This window comes from Hydractinia symbiolongicarpus, chromosome 6, assembly GCF_029227915.1.
Source record: "Hydractinia symbiolongicarpus strain clone_291-10 chromosome 6, HSymV2.1, whole genome shotgun sequence".
In the NCBI taxonomy this organism is placed as follows: domain Eukaryota; kingdom Metazoa; phylum Cnidaria; class Hydrozoa; order Anthoathecata; family Hydractiniidae; genus Hydractinia; species Hydractinia symbiolongicarpus.
Genome location: NC_079880.1, coordinates 26,128,079 through 26,154,462, shown reverse-complemented (window position 1 = coordinate 26,154,462; position 26,384 = coordinate 26,128,079). Strand labels below are relative to the sequence as shown.

General features: G+C 32.1%; 1 protein-coding gene and 1 long non-coding RNA gene across 8 annotated transcripts; one reads left to right on the top strand and one right to left on the bottom strand.

The window, feature by feature from the left end:
• The first annotated feature begins 1,976 nt into the window (after window positions 1-1,976).
• Window positions 1,977-25,875, top strand: LOC130647863 (uncharacterized). 7 transcript variants are annotated; one of them, XM_057453867.1, is made up of 11 exons: window positions 1,977-3,463; window positions 5,577-5,656; window positions 13,556-13,647; window positions 13,840-14,806; window positions 15,292-15,569; window positions 16,046-18,590; window positions 18,926-19,192; window positions 19,291-19,322; window positions 23,679-24,160; window positions 25,115-25,175; window positions 25,264-25,875. In XM_057453867.1, the coding sequence occupies exons 4-10, from the start codon at window positions 13,851-13,853 to the stop codon at window positions 25,127-25,129; spliced, it is 4,575 nt and encodes a 1,524-aa protein (XP_057309850.1). In that variant the 5' UTR covers window positions 1,977-3,463; window positions 5,577-5,656; window positions 13,556-13,647; window positions 13,840-13,850; the 3' UTR covers window positions 25,130-25,175; window positions 25,264-25,875. The 7 variants fall into 7 exon arrangements, with proteins under 7 accessions (XP_057309850.1, XP_057309852.1, XP_057309848.1 ...); XM_057453866.1 differs by lacking the exon at window positions 1,977-3,463 and adding an exon at window positions 5,334-5,468; XM_057453869.1 differs by lacking the exon at window positions 13,556-13,647 and having other exon boundaries at window positions 13,849-14,806.
• LOC130647866 (uncharacterized) lies at window positions 2,927-5,318 on the bottom strand. The gene is made up of 2 exons (XR_008982892.1): window positions 5,223-5,318; window positions 2,927-5,076 (listed from the first exon to the last, which is right to left on the bottom strand). It is a non-coding gene; the product is annotated as an uncharacterized LOC130647866 (long non-coding RNA).
• Window positions 25,876-26,384: the final 509 nt, after the last annotated feature.

Sequence of the window (26,384 nt, the reverse complement as noted above, 5' to 3'; positions counted from 1 at the left end):
TATTTTCTGCTTCCATTTCCCTCTGCTCAGCTACACTCACTGGTCACGTTAGTTAGCACAGAGACTGATACTAATCTGTTTTTTATGGTTTTTTTATTGCTGTCATGGTTTCACATGTAGATACTGAATTGAAAAAGGGGCAAAAAAATTGGGCAGAAAATAAGAAATGCCAAATAAGAAACGGCAAAAACATTGGTTGCCTAGCAAACATGTAGTCACTTTTTAACCACCCTTATTTATCGATAAGGTAAGTTAACAAAAGATATGATAACGGATAATGTACCATGGTAATCTTAATCATAGCAGAGCTAAAAAATGCTGTAATCATGTGATCTCTGTTTACAATAATATACGGATACCGTAAATATGAAAATGGATTTGATTGGTTATCACATTCACAATAGGTATTGTGTTACGTTACAAAGGGAATGTTTTTATAACATTGTGAACAAAGAGATGGCTCTTTATGAAACCAATCATAGAACTCGTGACAATCAATAAAATTAGACGGGCTTGGTCAATTGTTAGAAAAAAACTTCACCTTTCAGTGAGGAAGGCCATAGAGATTTTTGAAATAAAAGACAAGTCATAAGGCAAGTTTACCAATTTATTATTTTTATTTTCCTTTCTTTTTCTCTTCGTTTATTTGTTTTTTTGTCTTTAGTAAAAACTTAAGAACATCTGAGGTCTTAAATAATTTTTTGAGCTATGGATATCCAACAAGAAAGTTTAATCGATTTTCCTGTGTTTTAAAACTCCCAAAGCAATAGAGAAAGTGAATTATTTTCATCTTTCGATTTATAGCATTGTTTTGCAGGGATGTCCAGTTTGTGTATTCTCAGGTTTTTGTAAAAGTATACAAGAATACGGTTAATAAAGCTAATTAAGCAGCGACAATGATTTTAAAATTGTTTCAAGAGTTTTGTAGACTATCACTATCTGGAACTTGTTAAGAAACAAAACATTGTTTGGCATAGGTAAAACGTTTAAATAGTAAAAAAGTATATTATATTTCTTACGTATTTAAAGCTAGCAAAAAAAGTATTTTATAACAAAGAGAGCATCTCATCGTACTACACCGGTGAAACAAACTTTCAATTTTACTAAAATTGGATCATAGCTGGTTTTACTGCGAAACAAAAGTTCATTATTTTGATATGATTCAACATTTTGACGGAGAACTTACTCTAACCGTCTCTTATCATATAATTTAAGCTTTTCTCGCAACTTAATTGGCTAATCTGCACGAAATATATGCTGTATTTTGTTTTTCAACCGAGAAAAGAGTGCAGTTTTTACTTATATAGAGTGCAAAAAGCTTATATTCTTCCTTTCATTGGCTGATTTAGCGTGCAAAAAGCTTATATTTTTTCCTTGATTGGTTGAAAATTCGTAGGAAAAGCCTATTATGTTCTTAAAAACGAAAACGGTCGGTGAATCGGTGAATTTATTTTCACAAATATTCATTTTATGATTCGCAAATTTTGTTTTGTTTCAATAGTCATTAAATAGTCATTAATCATAGATCACGCGCTCCCCACCGGCTATGAAAAAAAAACAATTGAATTATATTCAACTATTATAGTCAACTTAAAAGAATAATATTATAGCACGACGATGGAGTTCTGTGTTATTTGGCTTAACAATAATAATTTATTCTTTTAAAAATTAATAGTTTTTATTTCCATTCAGCGTGACATGAACAAATAAATTCATGAATACAAATTAAATAAATTATCTTGCAGTGATTTTAGTGGCCCCCATAACAATGCTTGTTAATATCGCGAACATAATTAAGCAGTGTGCAACCGACTATGTGAAATTAACATCATATAAGACCGAGTACATGATAAACAAGTTATCGCACATGCCCTCAAAAAGTATCAGCTGATATTTTTTTCATTTTTTAGTTCTCGTATATTTCACTCGCCTAAATGTAACAAGAACATAAAAACACTCAAAAAATATTGCCGATACTTTTCTCGGCACTGTGCGATAACTAGTACATATACCTTTTTGAACTGAACAATGAAATATTAAAGCATGTCCATTATGCAGAATTGTAAAATAACGTTATGAAAAATATTCGCCCATACAAATTTCAAACTTAGTTCGTGAGAAGAGTACTAGGTACAAAGTACAATAACTGCGTTGTCATTATCTCGTGACAAATGTTACGTAAGAAAGCAAATCAACACTTATATATGTTTACATTCCAGACAACTTCTTTTATTTGTATTGAATTTTGTTCTATTTTGTTTATGCTTAGTCTGTTTGGTCTAAGTTGACGTTGAAAATAAAACAAAAGTACAAACTTATTGTCATTGTTGTTGTCATGACGGGTTATAGAAACTGTAATTATAGGATATTGGAAAATGAAATGGCAAGTTTCAATAAAATAGCGAAAGTTCGGTCAAGTATAGATTTTGATAAGAGAAATCGATACAGAAAGTACAAGAACTGACTCATGCCATCTTATGATAAGCTGTGTGCAATTAAACAAATAAACACTTGAATAGATATAAATTTCAAACAAAAAGTCGCCCTATTTATTGCTTAGCAAAAACAGAGTACCAAAAATCCTTTTTAACCCTCTCAGAGTGGTATGTATTGACTATTACTCAAAAATACCCCTTATATTTAAAAGAAATTCTAATCTTAAAAACATTAAACTCTTAACACAACTATATTTCGTCAAGGGGATTAATTTTGTTTTGTATTTATTAACCCGACTTCCCGATTTTTTCGGATTTTCTTCGAAAATTAAAAAAGAAAAAATATTTTAAATAACGAGTTTGCCTATCATTAAAAACTAAAGGAATTAAATTTAAAGCAGGTACCACTGCATCCATTTTGTATCAAGTTTAGTCGCACTTGGAAAAGAATATTAAAAGTTATGGAGGGGAGCAGAGTTAAAAACTGGTACTGTATTTTCACATACGTTCCAAAAAAAATTAGTTGATGACAAAAACGTTGTGTAAGATAGTGTGAAAAATTAAAAAATGATGACTCATTGTCATCTTATGACAATGGTTATGACAAGATGTGTAACTAAATAAATAAACACTTGAACATATTTGCATTACAAACTTCTCCTTTCTTAGCATATACGAAGAAAGAGCACGTACTTCTATTGAAAATTGAAAATTTGTATTATATCATTAACGTATATTATTTAATATTATTTTTTATCCCATGTATCAGAAAATTAAAAAAGCTTGAAACCGTAAATGTTTAAATGGCTGGTGTCATTGTGATCAAATAAACATTTGATCACAATGCGTATAATGAATATACGTCATTATATGGTCAAGTAGACGAAAGTGATAGCGATAAGTTGTCAGGGTAACCGAAAAAAAGTAATAGTGATAGATTGTTTTTTTTAATTACAGAGATTGGGGACTTGGATTCAATCGTAAAGAAGCCTAAATAATAGAAGCGAGCGTTCAATGAAAACAATAAGGTAAGTTTTCTGACAGATAAATGCAAAATAGGTGTGTACTAAAAAAGATAAAAATTATTTTTGAATTATACGAAGGAGTGTGTTTACGCTAGATGATTTTACGCATAGACAATATCGTGGTCTAATACATGAAACTAAAAACAAAACATATTCAATTACAGCCATTATGGGCTTTTACGTAAGTAAAGCGATATGAACTTTAAACATATCATGTGGTCAGGTAGACGAAAGTAAAAAGAGTTAAAAATATTATATAAAACAAATAATTAAGCTAACGACCCATCCCAAGCACACTCGTCGGTATGATAATTGTTTATAGGAACATTCGTCTAAAAAGTTAATTTCACAGCACCTAACCTCTCCCATGTTCTGGTTTTATTTAGCTTGCATGGGTGCGCACTCTTCTCGTAGTATTCTCTGTGACGATGAAGGTCGGACTGACTTGTGGCATGGTTCCAAATGGTCTGCCGTCTTTCGTTTGTAGTTTTCTTCCACCGTGAATACAAGAATAATTTAATTTGTAGTACTAAATCTCCGGTTTCATAATTTTCGTTAATTCTTTTTGTGGAGTCGTAATAACAGCTTGACTATCTCTAACCATAGTCACTCTAACATAGACATCAACAAAATTATTTATTTGTATGTATCTAATTTTGTTTTCAATATCAACATAGCAACCACTTTTGTTCCTTTTCTTGTAAATACAATCCACAAAGTTTGTTGCTTTAGCAATCAATTGAATTAGCAATCAGTTTTGAAACAACAATTGGAAAAAGGTATAAACATAACGGAATTGATGAATTATTGTTTAGCTGGAGTTTAAAACTCTAAATTTGCAAAATTAATAAACAAACGGAAAAGAATAGTAACACGACTATCTCCGTTTTTTCTCTTCAAGAAAATGAAAAAGCAGTTCAATCGTACATTTTCTTTTGCGAATATTTTACTAACCTCGCAAAAAAGAAATTAAGCCCTTGTTTAGTCAATAGAACGGTATTTAAGTGCACCTTTGAGGTAAAAACCGGCGTCACCTACCCGCAGTCTTTATATTCCTGAAAAGAATCTTGGTATTGCTTTTACTCTAACCTACCGCTTTGACACATCTATGTTTACTGCCATGCTCAGTGATTAATGTCTACTATATAATGACAACATATGCTACAATCAATTACTTTTAGTCATGTTTTCACTTGTACACATAGACGAGTATAGTCCCATGACACCCATCGGACATACTTGACTGCCAAATGTGTGCGTAACATTACTACATCGTTTTCTTTTGCTACTTGCAAACGACATACGAGATCGTTCTCTACTAATACTAGCGAGATTTTATACAAATAAGCAAATGCTACCTTATTTATTAACTTACCAGAACTGTTCATTGCAGCACTTCTTTTATTTACAACTGGGTCAAAATGAGCTACTCCCATGGATTATTAGCAGAACAAGGGCAGTAAGCATCAGTGACTGCTACCTGCTGGTATATTTTCCTGTTTACGAGCATACAAACACCTTTCGCCGTGTTTCTCGCCCCGAGACATTCACGTAAACAGACGCGTCGCTCAGATCATAGTTCAGTCCTGTAGGACGCAGTTAAAGTCTGTTGTGTTCTAGTTAAAGAATAGCATGAGAAAGATTTTCTTGTGAAAGTTCTAAGCAACTTAGTAGTCATGTGATTAGATTTACGTCGTTTAGAGAAAAAAAACGCTTACGTAAACACGAAAAGAAATATGATTGGTTATTATAATTACAATACCTTTTATATTACACCATGACTATATAAATAATTTGTTTTATGTTGAACAAAAGAATATTTATATATGTAATCAATGTTGCATGACGATTACCAATAAGACAACATAATATATTTTAGGGTTGGTTTGTCATAAACTTTTAGATTTCAGCGAAGAAAGTTCAACAGCTTTTAACGTCAGCACGTTTTTTAACAAAAGATAAATATATATTTATATACAAATATTTATATAAAAAATCTGTTTCACGGGTGAGTTTAGTCAGTTGTTCTCCATCTATTTTGATAAAATCTTATTGACTGATAATTTCGATGTTAAGTCTCCTTGTTTCTTCAAAGTTTCTTTTTTGTTTTTTTCAGCCGAACAGCATTTAACGTTGAAAGAATATCAGGACAGGACATATAATTACATATATATATAAAAGAAATCTGTTACACTGGTGAGTTTAGTCACTTCTTCATCTTTTTTAGTAATTTTTTTTTTGAAATATTATTGAAGTGATATTTTCGATTTTTTACTGCTGTTGTCTGTTTTTCATGTTGTGTTTTTTTGGTTTCCTTATTTCCTTGTCTTTTTATTTTGCTTTCTTGCATTAAGTTTGTTCACTTGCATTTTTGTCATCCATAAAACAGATAGAATGTTGATGTAAGAATTGTCAGTCTGACTCAGGTTTTTCTTAACCTTTTATTTTAAAATTAATCACAGCGATCTAGTAGCAAATGTTCTTAATTTTTTTAATACAGAGACTCATATGTGAGTTTCCTATAAACATGTTTCATATAAAAAAAATGCTAATTGAGTAAAATCAACCTCATCCGACAATATTTCTTCTTCTCATAGTCAGGGACAGCAATTAGAGGCCCTTGAACGAGGTTGACGGTGATGGCTACTAAAAATATAGCTTGCAAAAAAAATTAGAAATGTAACCTTAAATGAGCAATAAAAGTGGAGTTGATGACAAAAACTTTGGTGAAGTATAGAACTTGGCAAGAGAGTGTAAAAAAGTAAATAATGATGACTCATGTTCTTCTCTTGACAAGTTGTGTGTAATTAAATAAATAAATACTTGAAAATATTTGCATTCCAAAATACACTTTTGTAACAAAAACTCTCCTTCGTTGACGTTTTTAGTACTAATACTTTTAGTACTAATATAAAGAAATTTAATACATATACTACAATGCTTTAAAAACGCTCGGCTGTGTATCTTTAGGGGCGTCCAATTTAGAACTGGAGATGAAGGTTTAAGAAAGAAACTTTTGATAAAATTTTACAATTTTAATTTATCTCTATCATTACATTATATTAAAAGTTAGTGCAGCATTTATCATATCTTATTTCTTCCTTATGTTTAAAGTGGGCTTCATGAATATCATTATTAAACAGCCCCAAACTCGTCCCCAGCGCTTTTTGTGTCTTTTTTTTAACGAACAGACAAAAGTTGCTGGGACGAGTTTGAAACAGCTATTTAAAGAAAAAGGTGGTGGTCTTATTAGATGAGCGTTTATTAAAAGAAAATACTGAAAGGACAAAACAATAAATTGAGAAAGAATTTAAATAAACGTAGCGAGCGTTTATCGAAAGCATTCAAAAAATTAAAAATAGGGGTGTACTAAAACGGTAATTTTTTTAATAATATGGAGGAGTGTGTTTGTGCTAAAAAATATTACATATAAACAATTTCGTGGTCAGATGGACGAAAGTAAAAAGAAGATAATTTTAACTAAAACCATGGATTTTGTTGTTTACGAAAGTAGAGCGATATGAACTTTGGACATATCATCTGAGGTAGACGAAAGTGATAGCGATAGGAGAATGAGAGTAATTAAATAAAAATGGACGTGTATTGATTTATTGACGTCAAATGTTAAAATGGAAATAAATAAAAGACATTAAAATACAATCGTGCATTTCGGCCTTTATGTAAGTTAAGCCAGTTCGACTTCCTAACCTCCTGACTAGGAGCAACCTCGTCCCCAGGGCATCTTGTATCTTTCTGACATCACTTTTTATTGTTTACTGAAACCTTCTTCGGTGAAGAGACTATTTAAAGCTAGTCCACGGATTTGTTTGCCCTTTTTACACCGCATTGCGTGTGTCTTGCTACTTGCCGTACTATTTTGCGTAACAGACAGACGTAGACGGGTATTAATAATATAGATTAGTCGTGGATAAAGCTATATATTCCATAGATTTAAGTTTGTAATTATGTCTATGCATTATGTCTAATAATATATAATTGCATGTTATTTTTGTATGTAAGAATATTTCTTCTACAAAAGCGACTATAAAAAACATCCCCCCAAAAACTTCCATTTCCATTCTTGATTGGTTAGAACAAATCACGTTACAAAATTAAAGTCATTTCACTTGCTAGGAATTTCATTGTCTGCCAATTTAATCTTACTGGCGGGTTGTGTAACTACAATGAATGTAAATACTTTGTCACAAATTTATGTTGGGACATATTCACGTTGCCTATTTTGTTTAAATCTTTTTCATTGAATTAACAAACGTTTTATGATAAGAAACAACAAATTAAAAAAAATTTCTGCACGTGGTTTCTTCCACGGGTTTAAAAATTAGTACATTACTACGCTAGTTCTAGTCTGTCTGTAACAAGCAAAGTAGATGTGTTGTTTTTGATTAAAAAAATAGCCGTAGCAACATTTCACCATTGCCAATTTATATTGTTTAAATAACACTTGGGGCATGAAGAAAAAAATCCGGTAAATTCGGACTTGCTATGGATTCCAATTGTTTTGTCAAATGAAGAAATTATCTACAATTAAATCCATGATAAAATGTCTGTTCCGCCTGTAAGTGCAGTTTTGCAGACTTCATTTTGCAGATTCATCCGTGCTTCGTCGGCGTTCACCTCCGCATTAGTTAAGAACCGCATGGCTGGATTTCTTGTGTAAGACCTGGTTACCAACGACGAAGGGGTCAGGCAAAAGAGATTCATGTCTACGTAGTTCTTTTAACTAAGTCAGGAGTCGGTGAATTAGCTAGGATGGTCAGGTTGGCTATGAATAGGCTTGCTAATGGATAAAAAGTGTTTGACCAAGACGGAAATCTATCGACGTTTTGTCCGATGAACGTTCTAAACGAGCTAAGGACATCTCCGAACAAACTGGAAATGTGGCAAGCATTTTGTCTGACGAGTCTCCAAAAATTATTTCGAAGGTTGCCATCGCACGTGTTTTATGCGTGTGCCAAGGCATGCGCGTACGATCGCACGCCTCTTCTGAAAAAGCCTGTTATTTTTAATTTACAATCAAATATTCTCGTCGTCAACTTAATTTGTGTGAGAAAAATCAATTTCAGGTATTTATTCACTTTCTTTGAAGCCAGTATACACCCCCATTCGGACCTGGATATTCTCTACGTATCCTAGACACGACACAAGATTGTATCACCCGACGAACACCTTTTCCCAAGTGGTTATGAACAAACCAATAAAATTGGCGGTATGCCGCATATCGATAAGATCTAAAAATATCATCTTCAAAAAAGATTGGAAGCAAGAGTGCTAGCGACCTATTTGTTAGAAACTTCGTCCTTTTTTTAAGTCTACGGCTTTCCTGATTGTGAATAGCCACTATCGCTGTCCACAAAGTGTTGTTTAAAATCACAACAGCGTTGAAATCTTCGTGCTCTGTTATACATTTCTTATCAAAAACACAACAGAAACCTTATACCCAGGCGCTCATTTATAATACAACCAAAAGAAAAATGTGAGGTCAAATTTTACAGGTAGCGTAGCTGGAAGTAATTTATAGTGTCCACCTCGTTACAGCATAAACAGTCAACAGCTATAGGCATCCTTTCGCACTTTTGCACATAGGCACCACTCACTGATCTGGTGTGTCTGCTTCATTGTCATTATAAGAGGGAATTTTTTGTTTGTTATTGAGTCGTTCTGGCTCAAACTGAAATTCAATTATGTTTACATTTCTGTTTGTGAACATGATTAATAATTGTAAAAAAATTCTATTGGAAATTTCATTAACATTTTTTCGTTATTTCTCTAACTGCATGCGCCAATCTCTACACGGGGTAAATCAATGAATACGTCATTGCATAAATTGCGCATATTAATGTTTTTACCCAGTCCTTTTCCGCTTTCGAAGTTCAGTAAAGATGAGGATTGAGAATGGCATGGTCAAGTAAACAAATTCAGTTTAAACTTAAGCTGGATTTCCATCAGTGCGAGTTCTCTTATCGCTCTGGCTTTTTTGACCCATTGATTTTTTTTCGCACTGGTGGAAATTCCAGAGCGACAATTTTTTGCTCTTATCGCCCAATTTCAGTGCGATAGTTAGAGCGACAATTATCACAAAGTTTTAATATTTATCGCTCTGAGTTTTCGCCCGAAAGTGCAACTTCAACGAAATATCGAATGTCCTTTTAAAGAAATTAAATAGATTCTATTGAAGTGTAACTTCAGCACATGCTTACACGTGTTGAGCACAAGAAATAGTTTGTGTTATGAAGCGAGCAGTGTTGTAAAACAAGTTTTTATTAAATGGGAAAAACAAATAGGTACAACTTAAAGGGAAGATGAGTACTTAGCAGAGGCTGTTCGAAATTTTATTATGTCTATACGACAAAAGTTGCAAAAGAGTATCGAGAAAAAAGATCGAGTGGCAAATGCTTGGAGGAAAGTTGAGGATGAATTAGGATGCGAAGAGGGTAAAGTTTATCCTTTTTCGTCAGTTCAATGCGCTATATTTTTGCGCTGTTAAACCTTGAGCGTATTCAGCTTCTTCTATTACTTAATTAGAAAAAATGTTTTTTAAATTCAACTGTTTTAAGGTTAAGCTTTTCAAAGATGGGACAACTTAAAAAAGATACAGCAAGGAAAGGAATAACCTAAGAAGGAAATTTGCATTGGGATCAGGTTTGGCTGACGTTGAATCGTGTGTCAAATTTTAAAGGAATACTCTTTTTTGTCTTGGCTTGATAAGTATTCAAATTAGAGACACAAAATCAAATATAACGGCTCCGGAGGATGAGGAGGATATTGATTCTTATTCGGAGGCGGCGGTTGAAATTATTTAAATAACAAGAATGACCCTACAACAAAATCACCAAGTTTGACCAAGATGACAACTATTGCCCTCATTGTGCAATTTCACTTCTTAAAGCAGTTGATTATGCACTCCTTTCAATTCTCTTTCTCTATAAATTTGACGAACACGAGAAAATGGCGATTTTCTTCGTCTCTTTTTTTTACTATTAAGGCCACAGCTTCTTCTTTTTTCTGAACTGTCTGCCATCTTGAAATGCGTGTGTTCACATAAGAAAATTTCGCACAAATAATAATATGAATAATAATTTGAAACTCATTTAGAGCGTAGAACTCCTGTCGCACTAAAATTTTGTGTAATTTTAGAGCTATAGGAAGATTCGCTCTAATGGAAACCCACCTTTATGAAAGACAATTTTGGTTGTATTTAAATACTTTTTTCTTTACTTTTCCATGTAACTAATATCAAGTTTTGATTTTTTACCGGGCAGTACCTTTATAACGCGTAAAAACCTTTTTGAAAAATTTTGCGCAACTTCGGTTTAACCCTATTCGGTCCGGTGGGGGGGGGGCGGATTCCGCCCCCCCTGACGGTTTTTTTAATAACTCCTGATTGCTTTCTTATATGGCTATGATACTTACTGAGTTTCACCATTTATCTATTAGACACCTGCATGCTAAATTGTTAGGTCCCATACCTTTCAGAGGCTTTGATATTGGCTATTACTCGAAACTACCCCTAAAATCTCTATGAAATCCTTATAATGGGGAAAATATAATAACTCCTGTTAGGATAATCCTTAGAACTTGAAACTTGCAAGCTTTGTTTCATCAAGAAGAATCATTTTGAATAATTTTAACACGTGACTATTCCGATTTCCCGATTTTGTCGGATTTTACCCGAAAATCCGGAAAAAACGGATTGTCGGGCAATTTTTGGCAATTTTTTATTAGATCCATGTAAAAACCGGAAGATATGTTAAAAGAATTTTATTTAGCTTTCAGAAACTTCAAACAGAATGTAAAAATTCGCTCTAGAACAAAAGTAATTATTTTTTAAGCAGATAGTGGCATTTTTAACAATTTTCAAGCCTCTGATGACGTCACAGAAAATGTGCTGACGCAAGCAAACATTTTTTGCCACCATTTTGTTCCTTTTATGACGTACTATAAGTGTGCCAAGTTTGATTCAATTTGAACAATCTTATGAAAAGTTATTGAGGGGGGGGCGGAATCCGCCCCCCCCCCTCCGGTCATAGTATGTTCGAAAAACCCCGGACCGAATAGGGTTAAATAAGTCTAGTTTTGAATTTATTTTGCTTTATGATCATTTTTATCATTTACCAGTCAGCTATTTCAGGTTAACTGTCTATAAGTTTTTTTTATCACAAATATTTATGTGGTTTACTTGCGAAGGTTTATTTTAATCACATGCGTCATCTGTAAAGAGTACTCACCAGACCACAGACATTTATGTCAACATTCTTTGATCTCTTTAATAAAAGCCGTATTCTATTTGTCTGCTTGCACGCGAGAAAAAAAGTCGTGTTGCGGAAACACGAAATGCGAACAGTATAATAACTATTAAATAGTATTATTGTAGTTTTATTTATTTTTCGAATTTTTATTAGACACCTTTTGAATTTTCATCAAATTTTGTGTTGGACGTGATAAAAAAGGGAAAGTGAACAGAGATGTCTGCTTTTTGTCGATAACAGCGCTGGTTAATTAATCAAGTTTTGAATGTAGGTAATCCCCAGTTACTTAGGGTGGAGCAGCTGATGCCAGTTGCGTCTAAAAGATTTCCCTTTTTTAGCCTCACACTCAAAAGTGCAATGCAATGGCTTCGCTAATTTTATAACGGATTGACGGCAGTCTAAAAGGCTTTAACGTCTTGACGTAACGTCGATAAAGTTAACAAATTAGACATAACGGTTTTAGCGGCTTCAAAAGAAAATGAAAACAACCCATTCTTCTTATACACTGTCACCATATTATGATAAAGGATTAAATAAGTAAATTAGTTCTCTCGAAGTGTGCTTATTACTACAAACTAGTCGTTATCCCGTGAAAAAATTCACAAGAATTCATCTGCCAGGAATATCCACGAAAATATTCCCGTCACCATTTGCAGCTACCATTTGACACAGTGAGTATCCTAATATAGACTAGTCGTTAACCCATAAAAAACACACGAGGTGTCCCGTCTTTAAGTTACACGTTACTTTGTGTGCCCGTAACACGATATGTTTTTTGCGACATGCACGCAGAATATGGCTGTTGTTAATTACACTTGTTGGCATTCCGTGGAAAAATCCAAGAACCACCGGCGATTCAATATAACACCAAATATATTAATCATGTATTTAAAGATGTTATCTAGATAAGAAGATTAAATTGGCTGGGGCACTTGGAAAGAATGGAGGAGGATAATTGGGTAAGAAAGTGTAGAGACTTGATAGTTCCTGGGGCAAAGCCCAGAGGCAGACCGAGAAAGACTTGGCAGGAGGTTATAAGGACAGACTTGATAGAGAGGAAGTTGAGTTTAGATCTAACACAGTCTAGATCAGATTGGAAGAGGGTCATTAATATACCCCGTCCAACCCATGCTAGCATGGAAAACAGACGTTAAGCCGAGAATGATGATGATAATGATTATGATGCCATAATAATAGAATTTTATGACTAACTGTATCGAATGCTGTGCTGAGATCAATTAGGTTTGAAATATTTCTTGACTTAACTGAATGATTGCATGATCAGTTGACTGGCCTGCTTGATAGCCAAATGTCTTATTATACTCGCACTATGTCGAAATTTAAGTTTATGTATATTTTTAAAAGCCTTGGGCTGTTTTCCTTACTGATAGCGTTGCGTAAATAGACTGTGGTAACACATGGGTGTTAAAGCACAAGCTGGAGTGTTTCCATTCAGACTGAAGAAGTAAAGAGGGGTAGAGTGGAGCAAAATTCGAAAACGTACTTCAAATTCCAATCTTATCTTTTGTTTTTTCAAACCAATCAAAAATCAGTTATACAAAACTTTAACCCGCAAAATTATATCTTAAAAACAAATTAGGACCTGTGAAGTCTTAAATTGTAAAGAATTCGTTAAATAGTCTCCCTTTCTCTAATATTATTGTAAGAGAAAGTAAAAAAATGTGATCTCACATTTCAGATCTCACAAACAAATAAAGCAATACGGTAAAATTAAAAATAGCCATTTTGCAAATTGTTTATCGGTGTATTACAACCTATATACTGAATAACTAAGTGAGTAGTATTAAAACTATGATTTTTTTCGTAGAAACAACGAACAAACGCACTAATAAACATTATATGTAGGAACAGAAGAAACGTTCTGTTAAGAGCATTTTTGAAGAAAGAACGTCAACGCGGGTGTGTTGTTGTTCTTTTAATTAATTGATCTAATGTTGCTACAGGACACAAAATAACAAATGCAATGTATCTCTATCGACTTTGTTGCGATAGGCGAATTTCCATGAATTTCTAGTAATTTTGTTGATAAACAGTATGAAAATTATAACTTCTATTGATATTTCTTGAATTGAAATTGAAATTATCTTATAGATATTATAGTCATGGCAACGGCAGTACCTCCAACAGGATCTTCTCACCACGCATTGATCACTAACAATGAATATCAAATTAAATTGGTCACGCTTCTCAATGAATGTTGTGACCACTTACGTGAAATTTTACATGATCCTGCCCGTGGCAACATGCCAAGAGATAAGAAACAATTATATCTGTCATTAAAACAATATAAGAAACATTTAAACCATTTGAAAAGAGATCAGCTGGAAATCGTTTTTCCACAAGATAAGGAAACAGATTCGGAATTGTTTGACATCACTATTTTATGTGACGTTCTAATTAATTGTTGTAACGGCATACAAGCACCAATTGGTGGATGGAGAACTAGAAAACCGCAACCAAATGATTTCAGTGTCGGTGCTGACATCATTCGAATCAGAAATGAGCGCAATAATGTTATGCATGGAAGAGCAATGAGTTCAGCACAATATAATCAGCTATGGAATGCCATAGAAGGTATATTAAGAAGACTCGGATACGACATAACAAAAATTAAAGATTTGAAATCTGGTTGCTTGAATGACTTAGACTTATTTAAGATCAAAATTATTAAAGCAGATACTGAAATTTTAAATTTCAATGTTAACAATAATAAAGACAGTATTCAGCAAAACGAAGATGGTATTAAACAAAATCAAGGTGACATTAAAGCAAGTAAAGTCAGTATTCAGCAGAACGAAGATGGTATTAAACAAAATCAAGGTGACATCAAAGCAAATAAAGACAGTATTCATCAAAACGAAGATGGTATTAAACAAAATCAAGATGACATCAAAGCAAATAAAGATAATATTCAGCAAAACGAAGATGGTATTAAAGAGAATAAAGAGAATTATAATCGATTAGCAGCCGAAGTGGAAATAGTAAAGCAAACTATTTCTTCATCATCATGTGATCAGAAGAGTTCTCAGTTGAAAGAAACTATAAAAGAACAACCCAGGTGTGTAATTCTTTTTCTATGTTGTTGCATCATTAAATTAATTCTGTCAACTTAACATAAAAGGCAAATATGGTAAAGTAAATAAATGACCATTCAATTAAATTCCACTTTATCTTGGTGTAACTAAATCACTTTTCTGTAATGATTTCAATGCATAGGAGAGTCATCAGCAATAAGAGTACAGCAGATTAAAATTATGACAGCAGCGATTGAAATACAAAAATGTAAAGTAAATAAAAACAAAGACAACAATAAGTAAAATCTATATAACTTAAAGAATGGACTTATATATATTCAAGTTGATGTAAGAAAACTCAAAACGGAGTTAGGAACATTCACAATGATTATGAAAGATTGAAAGACGGAATGGGAACAGTAAAGTCCTTTGTTGTCATCGTATCGTTCAAAAACTTGTCATTTAAACACTATTGACTTAGAAAAACATTACGGTTCTATTCTAATTTATATTTTAATCCTTATTTTAGTTATATGCTACTAAAAAATTTTCATGGAGATTTTGTAATAAAATTTGATGATGACTGCTTCAACTGGTCTGCACAAAGTATACAAACTATTATTACTAAAAATTTTACAAGACAATCAAAAGAACTTAATTTCGGCGACGATTATTTTGTAGAAGAAAAAGAAGGAAAACTATTACTGCTTATTTACAATCACAAATCTATCAATGCTGAATCTATCAATGGGTTATCCATTACGTTAGTTGACAGTGAAAATAAAACTCATTTGATTTCAATTGAAGGTGAGTAAATTTAGATGACGTATTCTATCCAGAAAAAGTTCAAGGCGCTATTTTTCTTCGAAAAAAATAAATAAGGAGTTGGAACAATGAAAATAAAAATAGAACACAAAAAATACATTACTAACTAATGTGGATGTGCACAAGGGCAGAGCACAAGTAAAACAAGTTTGGAAAGCTACATTTACAAGCAAATGTAAGGGTTTATTTAAAATATTATTCGAACCATGAAAAACATTGTCAAGATTTTGTTAGAATAGCAATCATTTTAACGATGCAAGCCACTTACCTCGACAAAAGTTTTACTTTGGCTATGCGAACGCAAAAATATATAAAAATTATTGCAAAGATTCTTAAAAAATAACGTTTTGTATTCTACACCAAAACTTTGACGACTCTAGCGCGTTTTTTTGTACATTACTTTGGATTAAAATTGGTTGTGTAGAAATGTTGCAAACTAAAATAACTTTTTTAATTAGATATTAAATTGGTCCAAGCGCATATGTGTGAAACCAGCCATTTTGATGTAACAACGCACAACAGTAGAAGAATATCTGAACAGATAAAATGCATTGTAGGAGCAGAAAGAGAAGAAGCAGATATTGAATTTATATGTGGTGGTAGCCTGCAAACAATGGAACCTAAGGAGTACGAAGCATTTGAAAGAGATTACATCCAGCGTTATTTCACCGTCAATGGTAAATGCATGGAAGAACCACTCCAATTTCCACCTCCAATGCAAAACGTCACACATTCCTTATTCGCACAAAAGATAAAGGATGTTATAATCGAATTACAACATTTGTTTACAATATTTACGCATTATAACACGAAGGAACATATTCGATTTCTAAAACTGGATAAAGAATTTTCTTTGAGTTTGGAAAGCACAATTACTGATAACAAAAGAATTCTACTTGTGTTGCCAAATTATATCGTCAACATTAGATACACAGAAACAACCGACGCAGTTAGAATACAAGATGAAGTCAAAGCGGGCGAAGAGGACTTGAAGGAGCTATCTATCATCACTAAAAAATATCTTAAAAATGGTCACCTGAAAATGGTTAATGTTGTAGCTGCACCACATTTCGAAGATATCGAAAATATCCACCTTTGTGTAGACTGCAACCTACTCTCCAAGAAAACTTTGGCTGAGGATAGAAATATGATAAAGTTCTTTTCAAATATTTTGCAAAGCTCACAAGCACAAAATAATGTTCAGGATAACAAGGAACGGTATATCAACATAGTCGGTAAAGTCATGTGTTTTATGGCTACAAGAAAAGCACTCTATTCTGTTCCTTCACTCAGTAAAAACGTCCACGAACAAATAAGCTCGTTAATACTTTCTCCACAGCAACTCCGTCATTTATACAACAACTCTTTAAAAAAAATTATAATCGGTCCTTTAGGCAGTGGTAAGACAGTGCTAGCTTTAGCACATTTGGAAATTGCTTACGAGCGCTCTGAGAATAGATCGATCATATACTACGTAGTTTGGGACGGCAACACATTGCTGAAACAGGATATTGTCAATCATACTAAAAGATTTAATTTCAAAGCCGCTGTCGAAGTTGTTGTAAAGGATAATGTCGAGTTAGCTCAGGATATGAAAATGAATGAAGTGCCAACACCATACCAGTTAATAGAGTCATTGGTTAAGAAACATGTTGACCAAAACCTGCATCTAATAATTGATGAATTAAATGGAGAGTTATTGAACAAGGAAGAATCATCTTTGCTTAAACACTATCTGGAGACTGAAGACAAATTAAATAACTCCTTCATCATTTTTTTCCCACAATCCATTGAGAAACATAGAACATTAATTTCACACCAAAAAGTCACAATACATGACAAGTACAAGTATGAAGAAACAGGAATGGAAGTATTAAAACTTAACAGAGCAATGAGAACAACCCGGATAATCTTTCAGTTTTTAAAGGCTTTCGAAAATGAAGTAGAACAAGACAAGGTAACAATGAAGCTTCCCGATCAGAAATCAAAAGATGCAATATCCACCAAAACAAAAATCGAAAAAAAAAAGAATCTCTATTCCAAAATTTGGCAACACCTGAAACAACCACAACAACAACGGCGACAACAACAGCAGCAGCTGCAGCAACCACCACCACCACAACAACAACAAGAACAAGGACAAACTACCAGTAGCAATGTCACGCCGATAATAAAAGGAGAAGAAAAAGTATTTGAAACACCGGTTGATATTGATGTCGTTGCAGCTTCCATACAAGATGGGGATCTTTCGGGTAATGTTAGAATTGACATTTCATTAAAATTTAATACAGCGTATTCAATCGGTCATAATATCGAAGGAACAAAACCGTTATTAATACATCCGGCAAATACTCCGACAACAGACAAAAAGTGTATACCAATGTTAGCACTTGTTTTACAAGATGTATGTTTACATCATGCCACTAAACGTTTGTTCATATATAACACATTCCCTCAAAAGGATATTTTTTACAGATTACTGAAACTGTTAAAAATTGATTTTCTTCACTACGACAAGTACACTGACTGGAAAGTTTTAAATTGTGATGATATCATAGTTAAAAATCCCTTGCAGAGTCAAAATTATAACCTGCTTACTACTATTGAGGGAAGTCGTGGAGTTGAAGCAGCCGAATGCATCTGTATAATTGAAAGCAATGATTGCAAGTTAAAACATTTGACGTTAGAAGCAATGTCCAGAGCAACACAAAATCTGGTCCTTGTTTCAGCGTCCAACGTCTACCAATCGGATACAGTAAAATCATCAACTGGTCATATCATCAGTAAACTGTTAGCTGAACATTTGGTTGAATACAATGTAGAAGTCTCAAACGATGAAGATACGGAAATACCGTTCACAAAGTCTATGGAAAGTAACAATAAAATAGTTTTTAACATAAAACCACAATATTGGAAATTCAAAAAAATGGTAAAAGATTTGGAACATGTTGGTTTTCAGGCAACGGATGAACGCCTAAATGCGCATGAGATCGTTAGGAAAAAGTAAATAAAATTTTTAAACAATAGAGAACAAATTCTCTTTTGAATAGTTCTTAAAGGAGAGATGAGTGTGATCATTCACAATCCTCTCTCCTTTCTTTTGTGAAATTTGTTCTAGAGAGGCAAAAAAATCACGACATATGTATCAGGGCCTATTCTGTACTTAATAAAAACATTGTAAGAGTTTTCTGATGTTAAAAATGTTAACCTGCTGCTAAGCATGAAAATAATAAAAAATTATTAGACAAAATTTTGATCATCTTTTAATTTATTTTATTAAGTAAAAGTCATTAGTTTTGTTAAAAAATATGATATAAATGCAATATTAATAATTTTAGCCTTTATCCTCCTGGAAAAGTGAGCAATATAATTTGCTCATATTTGTCAAGTACATCATGTACATTGAGATGGCAACAGGACGCTGATAAGTACACCGTTAGTAGACAAGAAAGTAATAGTTTAACCTGGAATAGCTTAGTAACTGACTTTTCTTGCAATCAATACATCGTTGATGACATGGAAATTGGTGAATCGTGCAAGTTTTGTGTAATTGCTAAAAATCATCTTGGTGTATCTGATGACAGCATTGTGTCTTATTGTCACAAGTAAGATTATATTCAAGTCCTATTTAAAACATTTTGTAGCCATGTGTTGAGAAGTATGTCATTCTTGAGAAATATTAAAATATGCTCAATTTTTTTAGACTTCCAAACGTTAAGGGTGTCAGATTTAAAGGTGAGAGAAGTAGTTATCGTTATCAGCATATATTTGAGCAATAAAATCACCACGAGACTCTTTGTCAAAATTAAAAGACATATAAAAAAACATTAGTGTGAAAAAATAGGCAGAAATAATTTCAGGAGTGTTGACTAATTGTGTGGTTTGGAGAAAGTAACATTTATTTTAAAAATTTCGTTAAAACTAGATGTTCAAAATCATGAAAATTTATAATTATTGCTTATTTAATGTCGCTACCCATATTAAAAGAATAAAATGATTCTGATTATTTGTTAAACATTTAATTTGTTTCAAAGTACATTTATGTTTACTTTTATGTTTACTGTACTTATACCATGGGACACGCAAAGTCAATTTAATGGCACTATTGTCTGAAACGAGTTTATTCCTAGAACCTTTTAAGAAAAAATCTTTCGCTAATTTTTTCCATCTGGTCTTGCTTTTAAAACAGACCTTTACCAAAAACGTAAGAGGTTATTAGACGTTATTGACTTTTTTATAAAATTTTAACAACTTTTTGCTTTTTGGTCATATGACATTAATTAAGAAAAACTGAGTGTTATCAAGTTGAAATAAAGCTACTTTGCATATTGGTAATATATTTCTTAAAAGTGGGTTTCGCAGTACCAAAACACCAGAGTCGTTAAAATGTGGCGCGCTCTGTTGCTGTTGTGTCATAGACCAAACTAAACTCGCTTGTTTCTGACATGATACTATTTATATTATTTCTTGACAATGACTAAACAAATAATTGATAATAATAGGTATAAAATATTTTGAGAATTGAAAGTAACTCTGATCGACCACTTAAACTTGACATTTTTCTAAAATCTCTTATAAATTGCTGACATTTCGTATATATGAAGTTTATTTTTTCGATGAAGAAAATTATTAGTTTCAAGTTTTCACAATTTCCTCATCAGGGAATGTGAACTTGTGAAATATTTAAAAATGAGATACGATGATGTAAATTATCGATTACATCATTGGAACGCTCTGATAAAAGTAGATAAATCTTTGTTAATAGCCCAATTTGGGTGCAAAAATGATACAAATGGGCTGCAATTTTCCTAATAACCCTAGTTTCCTAATAACTCAAGTCTATTTTTTTATCTTTACTGAAGTAAATTCTATTTAATTTTTAACAGCTATCAGATCGCAGTAAACACTTTTTTATTCTTCAATATTTTTATGTCTAATACACAGCTTAAACAACACAAAGCAATAAAATTCTGTTTCGTATGAAAAAATGCAAACCGTATTTCCCGCATATAACCCTCATTTCATATAAGCCGCAGCTATTTAAGATAACAGAAAACCCAACAACATTAGATCACGCATCCCTTCGTATAAACCATATCTTGCGATAAGAAAAAAAACCAATCAGTGTGTTTTTCTTTGTTATACAAGAATACATGACAAGAAAATATAAAACTTATCCCACATAATGATTCGTACGAATGTTCGTAAAAATCGATAATTCAACTTGGCCTGTTACAGAAGGGTGTCAATAAAAGTGATACGAAACCTCTCACTTGGTATTAATAAAGTACATCTTCCATATTAACCCATACTATTTTCATCATTATCTATAGAAGAAATTTTGTTCAAATATTGCCATTAATTTTATTATTATCTCGTGGTTGCTCGATTTATTCAAATCATATATTTAGCATAGATTATTAATAATTTAAAAGTAAATAAGTGCAAATCCCTAAAATTCAATTCCCCCTCACAGCAAACCCGTCATTACAATCAAGCAATGAGCACAAAGCTGGCGTGGTTAACATCTTAAATATTACAAAAATTAATTATATTTGTTCGGGTGAGTGAGGTCATTTGCGCTCAAAACAAAAGATTTTCCTATATTGATCACGTGAGCGAAGAACAATAGAATTAACCAATCAAAGAGCGCAGTCAGTATTATGATGCCAGAAAAATCGTGTGAGACCCAGCGTAATTTAGGGTGAAACACCTTAAGTAAAATTAAATAAAAGTCTCCTGGCTGAGTGTAGTTTATATATTTCGTAAATTTCAAAGACACGGTATGTGGTGTGAAATTCTTTAATTAAGCCTGTTTATAATTTTTTATCTAACGTAATGGCACACAAATTTGGAACAAGGGATTTCTATAGATATCCAAGATAAAATTTATTTTTAAACTCAGATGCAAACTTCGCAAAAGAAGATTGTACTTTGCGTGTCAGTACCGGACAACTCAACACGTGTATGCAAAGGGAGAACGTCCTTTTGAGACCTACCTTGACCGACAAACCAAATTGGGCGGCAAATTAGCAGCGAAATATTTTTTTGATTTTAACGGGAAACAAAAAACGTTTGGCGAATTTAAGATACTGTATTTAAGCGGTCTTGTAGGTATTAAAAACAAGACAATTATTTTGAATTCTTGAAAGTCATGTGTTTTTTTTAAGAATAAACACTGAATATTGCAGTCTGATTAGTTAAAAGTTTACATCAAAATATTTCGCCGCTAAATAGTAGGAACTGTTTCTACTTTACACCGAAGCGAATTTTTCCAAGCACAATCAAAACAAACAAGAAACCGCGGTCGGTTTAAAATCATACTTATCGAAAAGACATTTCATTGTAAACGTTCCGACTAAGAATAGAAGAATTATCGCTAGTATACCAATCTGGACATTAGTGGAGAAAATAATTAGCTACTGTATCCAGTTGCATCGGTTGCATGTGCATGTAAATTCTGCATTAGGAGGTGAATAATTTAACTCACATCAAATTGTTCATAAAAATAATTAAGTTAGGTTTTAAGTTAGTTACAATATAGTAATGAATAACCTCTTTTTTAAGTTGCTCATAATTGAAAATTATTCCTAATAGAAATCATGAGAAAAAACACAATTACAAGCAAATCAACAAGTCATTTCATGGTAAAATTTAAGTCGGTTAGTTTTGTTTTACCAATAGCCTGAAGCTGTTCTCATTTTATTTTCAATTTTTGCAATACCTAAGTCTCATGTTCTTTAAAAATTGTTCTTATAAAGAAACCCGCGCAGTTTTAACCCATCGCGTGTCAGAGAAACATCTTTGAAATATTCGTGCAGACGAAATCGAATATATTGAGTACAGTCATTCTATTTTTATCACCATATCATTTCCAAGCGAAATGAATATGTTTCATTCAGCAAATAATGTTGATAGAAACTGGTCGTGTGAGGTGAGAGAAATTTTAATTTTGATAAAAGCAGCAGCTAGTTTTTATTATACATTATTTTTATTCATGAGAAGTCTGTTCACAATTAACGGAGTATTTACTAAGAGCTGTGTAATTTTAATTTATTTTTACAATTTTTACTGAAAAAACTAAGAAACTCTTTTTGCGTGCTTGAGATTATTTTCTACCTTTATCCTGCACTTTTCTCCATACAATCTGAAGAAAGCGTTATTTGTTCATTTGTTAGGTAAGCACAAGGAGTGCAAAATGAAAAGTAGAAGTTCAGTATTAATATTTAGTGAAGTTTTTTCTTTGTTCGTAAGAAACTAAATAAAGTCATGGAATAAGCATACTAGCCAGCCTCGGTTTTAGGGATTCATCGCCGTCTTCCCACATGCCATATAGATAAAAAAATCCCTGGAATCGAGAGTGCTAGACTAGGCAATATTGATATTTGGTAAAGTTTCTCTTTTGTTCTTAAGAAGCCAAATAGAGTCATGGAATAAGCATACTAGCCACCCTCGTTATCAGAGATTTTTGCCTTTTCGCTATAAAACATCCCTGGGGACGAGAGTGCTACACTAGGCAATATTAATATTTGGTACATTTTTCCCCTTGTTTTGAAAAAGGCTAAATAAGTCATGAAGTAAACAGCTAGCCATCCTATTCTCCAGGGATCTTTACCTTTTCGTTCTTTTCCCGCATAAGAAATAGATAAAAAAATCCCCGGGGACGAAAGTGCTAGACTAGGTTGGTTTATAAAAACGCATTATGTTATCGTAGTAATTGTAGGAATACCTATATTTACTTCCAAGATTTCTATTAAAAATGTCATGTGAAATTATTTTAACAGGCGAAAAATTTTAGGGTCTCGACTTTAACTGAAACATTTCCGTGGTTCATACAAGTAAAACAATTTCCTCCAGATGCAAATTATCCTATACATGATGACGTCAACATATTAATATTAATTTGAATAAAAATAAATTATTACTATACTTTTTGTTTCTGTGTTTTCACAATTACTTTTTTTATGTTTAATACATTATAAAATGTTTTACAATAAAAAAAAGTATTTAATGATGTCATAAGTTTTTCGTTATCATGTTTCATTAATTTATAAATTTATATTTTTTATTCATTTATTATTTTATTTTTAGATATCGTGAAAATTATTAGATCTAACGATGTCAACAAATTGAAAAAATTACTATCCATTCATCCAAACATCGTTCACATGAGAGATGTAGTTGAACACACACCATTGATGTGGACAGTATGGAACACCGACAATACATCAATGGTGGAAATACTCATCTCATATGGGAGTGATGTTTGGGCGGAAGATAGATTGAAACAAAACAGTTATCATTACGCTGCATATCATGATCGTCACACAATATTAGATATGTTATGTCGACATGATGTAACAAACATCAACCGTGTAGATGTTGACAACCTCACACCATTACATGTTGCTGCATGGTTTGGTGACATCTCATGTGTTGATGTTTTGTTGCGTCATGAAAATATTGATGTGACGATCGAAGATGAAGATGGATACACAGCTTATGATGTTGCTGGAGGATCGAAGAATAAACAAAAGCAGGAAATAATAAGACGAAAAATAAAAGAATACGAAGTAAGTTATTAAGTTGATTTAATAAATTAGAAAGAAGAATAAATTTGTATTTTATTTTAATTTGAAAATAATAAGGATTAAATAAATGTTTAAAAAAATATTTAGGTATGGAATGTTTTTATTTTTTTAAATTTTGGTGCGAAGAAATTAAAAGTTAATAAATTAGAAAGAAGAATGAATTTTTTATTTCTTTTAATTTGATAATAATGAGGATAAATGAAAGTTAAAAAACGAATGTAATGATTTGCAATAATAAAAGGATTGATGATTTTTATTTGAGTGAAGTTAACTAATTAACAAATTGAAGGATATAATGAATTCAAATTTAAGAAACTTAAGAATAAAATGTTGAATGTCGAAAATATTTTTTTATAACAAATTGGATAAAATGAATAAAATACTTAAGAATAAAATGTTGAGGTTGTCAAGTAGATTATTGTGACAGTCCAAAGTAGAAAGTATTTTTAATAAAAAATAGTGAATAATTATAGCTGTTAATAATTCTGACAGCATTAATTTTTATGTATGTAAAAATAATGAGAGGAGATACTGTAAGAGATAAGTATATATTATAACGAAATTAAAAATAATAAATTTTATAAGAAAAAAGAAGAAGTAAAAATACAATTTCGTACCCAGACTGTTTTTTATTTTATATCTTCTGAAATTGAATGTTATTATTGTTAGCATGAATTAAATAATATAGATGTGAAAATATTTAAAATAAAAGATATTTAAAACATTTAAAATAAGAATGTCACGATGTTAAACTTTTTTTTCGTAATCCGAAATTATTTTATTTTTTGCATAGCGATTGTACAAATTTCGCGTTATAAAAGGATTTTATGAACAAATTGACAGATTGTCTCTCATTTAGAAGACATGGCCATGACGATGGCTGTTCTAATACTTAGGTAGCTATACTTTGAAATAACAAATCTTTTTATCTTTCAGGACAGGACGAAGTAAATATTTCAAATGATTTTGTTTTGAAAAACAACAATCACTTTGTGAGGTGAGACGGTACTTTATACAATTGGATATATTTATCTTTTGTTATTTCTATTTTAAACTTTCTTTCATGAAATTTATTTATTTTTTAGATGAGGAACGAGTCCATTTTTTAGTTTTATTTTATATTGTAATAAATTTATTTGTAGTAAAACGTACTGAAACATTTTTCTGTTCGATTTTTATCAAGCCTTGTTTCGTTTATATTTCATTCAGGAAGCGACACATGTCAAAGGTCACGTGTTTTTTAAACTGTCTCAAACTTGCCGCATGGTGCAATGTAGAGTAAATCTTATTACAAACATCAACTGATATACTTTCTCAACCTCGTCCCCAAATCTTGTTAGGCCTTTTATATTTTGAAGGCCTGAACAAGGCCCTGGCCCTGGCTGGTCACGTGACTACAGAATACCCACGTATAGTGGGTATTTTGAAAATAATTATTTGTCTCGCTCTTCCAAAATATACACAAGCAGTCGAGAAAAAAATAAAAGAACTGACAGAATTATTTAGAATGGTTAAAATAATATTAATAAGAAAAAAATATATATATATATTTTAATATAAATATTTTTATCTAAATATTTTTATATAAATATTTTTTACATCGTAAAAAATATTTTTATTTACTTATAATAATATTATTTAATGTATAAAAAAAACTGTTAATAAATATTGTATAATATATTAAACATTCACACTTGCTTACCTGTTTTTAATTTCCAGTACTTCTCCCCTTTTTTATAAACTTCCTCCCATTTTAAAAAAGTTCATCTTATCCTGATTATACTGAAGAATAGCAATTTAACATTTATTAAGTAAAATTCGAATGGTAATTTTTTTTGTGGGATGAAATCCAGATTGACGTCATCTCCTAGATGGTAAAAGAAACCCCATGAACATGTTGCCACAAAACTCATAAAACATTTTTGTGAATAATTATAAAATTAATGTCTGGGACAAATAGAAGTAGTGCCAAAAAGCATTCTTTCTTTTCAGCCTCCCAACAGGTAAGAATCAACGAGTTGCGTGAACCATCCTCGTCCCCAGGATTTGTTGCCTGATAAATCAAATCCGCTAGCGCTCGGGCTACATCTCAATAAGGCAAGAACCCCTGGGGACGTGGTTGTGCGTGGAGCCATTAACAGAGTAGATACTTTTTAAAAACGGGTATAATATAAGATGAACACTTCACCGGATGTTTTGATCAACG

Excerpts from the sequence above, each read along its gene's own strand:
- LOC130647863 (XM_057453869.1), top strand. The coding sequence starts at position 13,851 with ATGGCAACGGCAGTACCTCCAACAGGATCTTCTCACCACGCATTGATC. Across the intron at positions 15,570-16,045 it reads TCATTTGATTTCAATTGAAG|ATATTAAATTGGTCCAAGCG; the intron begins GTGAGTAAATTT and ends TTTTTTAATTAG. Across the intron at positions 19,193-19,290 it reads ATTGTGTCTTATTGTCACAA|ACTTCCAAACGTTAAGGGTG; the intron begins GTAAGATTATAT and ends CAATTTTTTTAG.